The 8538-nt window shown below is 42.2% G+C and overlaps 1 protein-coding gene across 1 annotated transcript; it reads right to left on the bottom strand.

The window, feature by feature from the left end:
* Positions 1-294: 294 nt before the first annotated feature.
* On the bottom strand, positions 295-7688 carry ARPC3 (actin related protein 2/3 complex subunit 3). Its single transcript, XM_016203066.2, has 7 exons — positions 7586-7688; positions 5938-6037; positions 4130-4206; positions 2662-2730; positions 1744-1870; positions 1304-1398; positions 295-1015 (listed from the first exon to the last, which is right to left on the bottom strand). Exons 1-7 carry the CDS (start codon positions 7589-7591, stop codon positions 953-955), a joined length of 537 nt encoding a protein of 178 aa, XP_016058552.1. The 5' UTR covers positions 7592-7688; the 3' UTR covers positions 295-952.
* Positions 7689-8538: the final 850 nt, after the last annotated feature.

Genomic DNA, 8538 nt, shown 5'->3' with positions numbered 1-8538 from the left:
CATACAATGGAATATTCAGATACCTGCTACACTGCAGATGAAGCCTGAAGACATCATGGTAAATAAAAGCCAGACACAAAAGGACAAAATCTTGTTTGATTCCAATTATCTGAGGTGCTACACATAGGCAAATTCAGAAACTGAAAGTAGATTAGAGGTTCCCAGAGCTGGGTTACAGTTACCAGGGGTTTAATGTCAGAGTTTCTAGTTTGGGTAATGAAAAAGTTGGGGGAATAAACAGAGGTGATGGTTGCACAACATTGTGATTGGAATGTAATTAACACTGAAAAATGGTTAAAATGGTAAATGGTATGTATTTTACCATAAAAAAGAAAAACAGGGAAAAACAAAGGAACAAAGTTGTAACATGGATGAATCTTGAAAACATTATTCTAAGAGAAAGAAACCAGACACAAAGGCCATGTTATATGAACCCCATTTATGTGAAATGTCCAGAACAGGCAAATCCATAGAGACAGAAAGTAGGTCAGTGGTTGCCAGGACTAGGAGGAGGGGACTGGAGAGGAACGGGTGACTGCTAAAGAGAACAGGTACATCTTTTGGGGGCAGTGAAAATGTTCTGGAATTAGTGGTGATCGTTGCAAAACTGTGTATACACTAAAAACTACTGAATCGTACACTTTAAGAGGGTGAATATTATCTCACAAAAACATTTTAAGTGAATGCCGAAGATAAGGAATAACAATTTCCTGACAAAATGTTAGAAATTTCTTTATTACTTATTAAGCACCAGCTTAATATTGCAGAAAATTTCAAATCACCCTCTGACAACTCATTTTCCCCCTCCAAATTCTTGATAATGAACTTTTCAAGTACAGACACATTCTCTTCTCTCTTTTGTATAAAACTTTATGAAACAAAGGCAAAGAACTGTGTACATCTTGCTGTAAAATGCTGCCCGCCGCTGCGGAAAGTGCCGGCCCAGCTCTCTTTACTGTCCAGGTCCTGAAAGACTCTTGTTCATGAACTGTCTCTTCACAAAGCAAGTCCACCACTAACGAGAAGGGACAAAACAGAACGAACAGTGGCAGTCAAATCACAATGCAAGTTCAAAATAAGGCCAGAATATGAATTTACTTAATATTAAAATTTAGTATTAGTCTGGCAGCCCTTACGTTTAACACACTCCTTGAAAGCACATGTAATAATGTAAAATTCTTCAAAGTCTAGCAACACTGCAACGCGGAAACTAAGTTTTCTTGCAATGAAAGACCTTAGTGTGTTTCATAATGGAGGCTATGGGATAAAAGGTGAGTTATCAACTAAACAAAGAGGGTCTTACCTTGCTGGGTTTATCATTCTGAGGGTCAAACACCTTCTCACAAAGTCTCAGTCCAGTCTCTTGCCTCAGCTGCTGTAAGTAGGCCCGCATCACCTCTAAAATAAGGAGCAGGCAGAACGATACAAAAACTGTGTTTGAGAACGCACCGCGAACGCTTGCAGCTGATTTGGACGCTGACCTTTGCAATATGTTTCTATACAATTAGACAGGGTAAGAAATAAAAGTGACAATCCAGAAGGTTTTATTACTATACTCATTTTGATCCAAAAGGTTCTCTATACGCCATACTTGTTACCAAGAGTCTTTTGTGAGAGTGGCTAGCGAGACAATGTGCTAATGACTCCACTCTCAATTGTACAGCCATCAGGGTGGGGGGGACGGTAAAAAGTCACAGAAAACCCTGTGCCGCACGCAGAGAGGGGCAGAGGCCCTGTCCTTACCGTCTTCCTGTCTGTTCGCAGGTTTGGCGTAAATTGCGTTAAGTGGAAAACCAGGCTCTCCAGGAATGGGGAAATTAGTGATTCCCAGTGTATACATCTCTTTCTCGCCTTGGCTTTTGGAATTGCACTAAAAAAAAAAAATCACACACACACACACGCACACGTATTTTACGGGAAAAAGGATAATATCCAATATCCAATTTGCAACTTTTTAGTCTAAATAGCTATGGCTGGGGTTAATGTTTTTGGTGACCTTTTGCAATCTGGTGAAGCCTGGGGGCCCCTTCTCAGAATAATGTTTTAAAATACAATACATAAAATTACAAAAGAAACCAATGATACTGAAATACAATAGTGATAATATTAAAAAATCAAGTTTATGTTATAGTCATACATGTGCTTCTTCATTCACGCACTAAGCACAAGATCTTGCAGTGGCCCCAATGACTAAATTCTGAAGTAGTAGCGAGTGTAAACAATATTGCAAAAAACCTTCCACCCAAAACGCAAAGTACTGCGATTCCCACTCGAGAAAAAGTCACAGGGATTGCTAATAAACTGTGGGTTGTTGTCCACCATAATAATGGAAGTGCAAAATTTCAGTTACAGGTTAGTGAAGAAAAGATGGAATCTTTTCCCACTCAAGTTCATGGACCCCTGAATTCTGTCCCTGGGCTCCCAAGTTAAAATCCTCTGATCCAAAGGCTTAAAAGGACTTTTCTGCTCAAGATTTCTGCCTTGGGAAATTCGTGCAGTCAACTACACTGTAAGTTTAGAGATCTACATTCAAATTTTCTCCCCTTAAGTCCATACTCTAAGTCAAAGGAAGTATTTTCTACTTGCTCTTAAAGTCCCACCAAGTCCAAATACCTATTAGTAATTTGTTCTCCTGATAGATGATCACCCAAGTGTTATTACCTTTTGGAGTTTCTTTAGACACTCAGAAATGTAGAGAGTTATGTATATCAAGGTTCTATCAGCTTCATTCTACAGGGGGGAAAATGAAACTTAAAAACAGTCTCAGGACAAAATACAACAATTATGCGTGATAAATGAATTTAATCTTTGTCTTTTGGATCAACTGAAAACTGCCAAAGTATAGTTACTAAAGCATCAAAAATTCCTGTTCTCACCTGGCCGGGCGTGGCTCAGCAGTTGAGCATCGACCTAGGACCCAGGAGATCCCAGTTCAATTCCCGGTCAGGGCACATGCCTGGGTTGCAGGCTCGATCCCAAGTCAGGGGCATGCAGGGGGCAGCCGATCAATGACTCTCTCTTATCATTGATGTTTCTATCTCTCTCACTCCCTCCCCCTTCCTCTCTCTGAAATCAATAAAAATATATATAAAAAAAAATTCCCATTCTCCGAATGCAGTCTTCTAAGGCCCCTGAGCTGTATGGCTGCCACTGCTGTCCTCAGCTCCTCTTGCCCCTGGGTTCCCAAGGAGCTGTGCCAACAGTCCCTCGCTCTGTGTAGGAGGCAGAGTTCACAAAGCTGCCGGGGAAACCTGAGGCGCACCATATGGTTGGCTAATTTTTAAAAACCTTTTCACTTTAGGATCTCTGCCGAGAACAGAAACATTCATGACTCTAAAGGAGGAAGCAATTATTTCACATGTGACTTGTTCCTGAAGAGCTCCACAAGCCCAACTCTAAACCTAACTGAAAAGAAAAGGTGGAAAAGGCAAATGGGTGTTGATCGAATGTGGCACGTACTTCAGGTCAAACTTTACTCAGACTTATAGTTTAAAAAACAAACTAGCTACACATTTCCCTGTATTTAAGATCATATGATATTCAAGAGAGAATGAAATGTGGCAGAATTATATCACAGAATGTTTAGACTATAATTTGCAGGCCAAGAGTCTGGAAATAAAAATTTCAGAACCTGTTTGATTCCAAAAGGTTAAAGTTTGGCAAGGAGTTGAAGTTCCATTTTCTAGAATATTATCCATAAAATGTGTTGACATTTCTTGTAACTTGCTCATAGCAGGAGCTCTGAAGCTTTTTTCCATTTCCCCCTCTCCTTCTCTGCCACGTTCCCCTTAACCTGATTCCTACAAAACACTAAGAGAAGGGGAGAAAAGGTGCTTGAAAGAAGGGTCAAGGTCCCTGAAGTTTCTTTATTTCTCCACCATAAAACTTTATTTACAAAAAGAGGTGCTGGGCCACATTTGGCCCTCTGGCTGTCATTTGCCAGGCCCTGGTGTAGACTTTGGGAGAAAAACAAGAAACTAATATTGATATAAAGTCTAACATTAAGTACTGTTCTGGATTTTCAGAAGCCTAGAATCTCATGTTATTTACTCCTCGGAGCAACCGTGACTGCCAGCTAGATATTTTCCCCATCAGAAAATTATTAAATATTAAAAGCTCTGTACTTTACCTTAATTTCATAGTTTTTGAAGAAGACATTGGCCTTGAAGTAATAGATGGCTTCATCCACAATATCTGTATCTTTTGCTAAGCAGAACACAAGGGGAGGGGGCAGAGAACATTAACTTAATGTAAAACATAACATCTAAAAAAGCTATGAAGAAAAAAATTATCCAAGCTCAATGGTCAAGAGTTTTGGAGGTGAATAAAATACAGTGAGGCTACTGAAATACAGTCTTTAGAAACAATTTCTAGAAAAATATGTACATGATTTATTCTTACAGCATTATTGCTTTTATAAAAATTATACTTGCTAATTGGAAAAATTAATCAATCAATACCAAAAATATTTTTAAGTGTCACCCTAATCTCACTTCCCAGAAATTACTATTAATATTTGGTTAACATCATTCCAGACATCTCTCAATGCATTTATAAAAACAGACTGAGAAACAGACTAACTTTAATAAAATGATTTAAAAGGTATTCAATATAATTTTATTTGAATTTATTTGTCAGAGAGGAAAAACCCTCTCAACTGTCATTTAGGAACCCGTTTGGGTTCTCATACACATCTTTCTGTTTATAAAAACTATAACTTCAAACATATTTGTACAAGCTGTTCTAGGTGGCTAGAGACTGAAAAAAGCCAGAAAAACTGTTGTGACAAAGACAGATCTCATTACACAATTTCTTTGGCAATTTTTTGGGTTTTTTAATTTATTTTAAAGAGGTCTTGGTATCCGGCAGCTGGTTTCAGCAACACAGAGATAGTTATTTATATTTCTCGTCCATGACTACTATCCGTCTCACATTGCAGACGTGCAACGTAATTCTGAAGTTTTAATACTCTGTCATTCAGTTGTCTTTATCCCTGCTCATTCCTCTGCTAAAGAATTTCAATAGAATTTGAACTCTACACTTGTGTTCCCTGCAATCTATTTTCTCATCTGCAAAAAGGAAACTTCCTCAAAGGATTCAATAGTGTTTACAAAAACCAGCTAGTTCTTTTAAATGTCACCATAGGTGTGTGTGGTGGGGAGGCTACAGGATTCAGAACCTGGGTGTTTGGTACATAAAAGGTGTTCAAAGATTTTTGTTGTTGTTGTTCAAAGATATTTGTTGGGTGTAAATAATTGGATTAATGCTAACAGTTATTTAGCCCCAGCACAGCCTTATACACCTCCATAATTCCAATTTGGTTCTAAACCAGTCCCCAGGGGAAGAATAACAGGTCATTCCTTCTCTGTAGAAATCATCAGAGAATTGTAAAGCTGGTAATTAAATTTACTCCTTGGTCAATTGCATCTTTTCATATACCATATGGTATTTTGCAATGACCTGAAAGGGTTTTTCTCAAGGAATCTGAGCCAACATTGACTCTTATTTTTCCTGTGAACTATAATTCTTTTACATAATTTTTCTTCCTTTTGGTCTGCCTCCCCCCTCCCCCCCCAATCTGTTCCTTTTTCATCTCAGAATCAAGTAAAGACTGTGGTGACTCACCAGATTTATTAAGTTTACAGTTGAAAACTGGTGTTGAAAACAAAATTAAATCTAAAAAGGTCAAGTCAAACAGTCTGGCAGAAGGATGGAGATGGCCTCAGTACAAAACCATGGCTTTGCTAACAATATCCCAGGTCATGCCTTTCTGCTGGTCCAGGGAACACATTTTTAAGTAGAAAGACTGTAGATACTGCCTGGCCAGAGTGGCTCAGGGGTTGAGCAACCAGAGACAGAGGAATGAGCTAAGAACTTCCCTGACTTTAGATGTTTCATTTCAAAATCTGAAAATAATGGAAAGGGGTTTTGACTTACTTTCTCTAGGGGCAGGTCCTTTGAACTGGCTTCTGATGGGCAACAGTGCCATGTTTCCAATGAGTTTGGTGTCAGGGTCCATGAGAGAAGAGTGGTAAGCCTGTGGTGGCAAGCCAGGTCAGAATACAGAAGCAGGAGAAAACAAACGTTGGTGGGGCAGACAAGTACATTTCTCCAAAGGAATAGAAGAACAACCCACCAGATTAACTAGGGGATGTGGCAGAGGGGGTCGTGGGAGGGATGTGTAGAGCTGGCTCTTGCTGGCTCATGAAAACCAAATGTTAAATTTTTAGGAATTCTGAAAATTTTTGAACCAAGCTGGTTGTTGAACACAGCCATTATTAAAAATTAAATTATATAAATGTGCAATTATATTAAAAAGCAAAGGTAATACAGACTCAATATTCATTACTCCCTATTTTTAAAAATTATTTTACTGTTGTCTACGATCTTAAGGTTATTTATGTCTTCTGGCACATATACTATATAATGGGGTACTTCTGTGCGTCTCGTCCAATTCCATATCCTGTGACATCTGGAGCTGGTAACTGGTGGGAGTACTTACACTACAGAAATAGGCAAACACTATATAAACCAGGGCCTACCCGCCCATCAGCTCTTGTTAAGCCAGAACCCAAGCACTGGCTTTTCAGTTCTGCCACTTCCTGCCTTTATCTCTGACCTAAGACATCACTTTTCTTATCTTAGCCTGTTTTCAAATTTGTAAAGTGAGGAGATATATACTGCCTTCAGCGGGTAGGTGTGAGTTAAAGGAAGGGGGAAAATCACATTTATGAGAACAATTAGTATGTGATTCCTAGTTCTGCCTGTTAACCAAAAAATGTCTGGGCCCCATTCATACATTCATTCATTCATTCACCAAACGATTATTAAGCACCTTCTAAGTGCAAGGCATGGTGATCTAAAGGTATGCAAGACCAGGATGGTCTCCATCCTTCAAGAACTTCAGGGCTAATGGAGAAGACGGAGGTTAAATAAATAATCACTGAAGGCAAGTCCAGGGTGCTGTATGTCCAACTGGAATGACTGGCTGTCAGAAATTAAGGGAAACCAGACCGCCACCAATTTTACTCCTACTCTGACGCACAATAAAATCGAAACGCTTGGAGACGGGGCGCGGACCCTGAGTTTGCCCTGGGGGCCCTAAACCCAAAGGCGCAGGTGTGGCCGCCACCGCGAGGGCGACGGGGGAGGAAGTGGGGTCTGACAGACGACGAGCAGCGGAAGGGACCCGCCTCCTGGGGTGGAGAAGGAAGTGGGATTTCAGAGAAAAGGAGAAGCAGGACCCTCGACTTGAAAAATGAAAAATAAAAGGCGCAGCCCTTGGCTCTACTGAGGCTTTGGGGGCCCAGCCGGAGTCAGGGGGGTGCCGAAGGGGCCAAGACAGGCTCGGAGCTGGAGAGGAGGGCCCGGAGGGCTGAGGCAGCCTCGCCCGCACGCCCACTCCGGCCCCGCAGCCGCCCCCGCCCCCCGCGGCCGACACCCCCGGGCCGCCTCGGTCCTGCAGGAACCGGCTCCCTCCCCTCTCCCCTTCTCTGGCCCCCGCTTCCTCTCTCACCAGCTCGGCCCGCTCACCGCTCCCCCCACTTCTCGCCATCACCCCATCTCCCCGACTCGGGCTCCTTACCGGCATCTTGACGGCTCCTGAGTTTTCAGCCCAATAAGGAGGAACGGCTCAGTGAGAGGAGCTTCCGGTCTGGCGCTCGGGCGGGGCAGGCGGAAGTGAACCGGAAGGGGAGGGCGAGCACTTCCGGCCTTGCGGCTCGGCCGCCGGCTGCCGCGGCTGCGCAGGGGCGCCAGGGGGCGCGCCAGCCCCGGATAGGGGCTGAGTGTCGCGCATGCGTGAGGCCTGGAGCTGGTGCTGGGTGCTGGGTTACAAATCCCCGTGAAACGTTACCTGGGTCGCACTAGTTTAAATTCAACCCCGTTCCACACCCTGCCTTCCCTCTGACGATTATTTTCCTTAGTTTACTTTTGGCATTCATCTTCCCATCCATGTGAAGGTGAAAAAGGCAGACTTTTGTCCGTTTTGTTCACTGCTGGGTGTATCCCGTGTCCGTACATAACAAGCATCAATAAATTTTTGAATGAACCTAATCGACTGGTTTTAAAAATGGGGAAAGGAGAGCACAGTGACCAGGGACTTGTGCATTACTCTGTACTGCACGTGTGTCAGTTTCCTCACCTGGAATTGGAGATAACAGTCCTCACTTCAGTGCTGTGAGGATCAATCAACCGCATGGAACATGCTTAGAACTTAAATTCCTGGAACATACTAAAGGCTCGGGAATTTTTAACTTATTACTAGAAAGCACCTCATGTTAAAAGCCAAGTTCATTGCTGCTTTGGGCCATTTCTTCTGCCAGTCCTTTGGACTGGAACTACTTTGCCCCATGTTCCCACAGCTGATTGCTCATTTAGGTCTCTGGCCAAATAGCACCTTTTAGGAAGGGCCTTTTTAGACAATGATCCCAAACTAGCCTGTTAGCACTCTCACTTTCATTATTGTTTCTTCTTCCCATTCCTTATCAGAGGTTTCCTTGTTCACCATTAGTCTCAAGGGCTCAACATGTCAGCTCC

Source organism: Miniopterus natalensis, chromosome 20, assembly GCF_054644295.1.
Source record: "Miniopterus natalensis isolate mMinNat1 chromosome 20, mMinNat1.hap1, whole genome shotgun sequence".
NCBI classification, from domain to species: Eukaryota; Metazoa; Chordata; class Mammalia; order Chiroptera; family Miniopteridae; genus Miniopterus; species Miniopterus natalensis.
This window is presented reverse-complemented; position numbering and strand designations above follow the sequence as displayed.

What these genes read in the sequence shown, in the direction of transcription:
- ARPC3 (XM_016203066.2), bottom strand. An exon ending in TCAAAAACTATGAAATTAAG is followed by an intron (nt 2,731 to 4,129) that starts GTAAAGTACAGA and finishes TCCCCCCTGTAG; the next exon opens with AATGAAGCTGATAGAACCTT. An exon ending in AGAATGATAAACCCAGCAAG is followed by an intron (nt 1,016 to 1,303) that starts GTAAGACCCTCT and finishes CCTTCTCGTTAG; the next exon opens with TGGTGGACTTGCTTTGTGAA.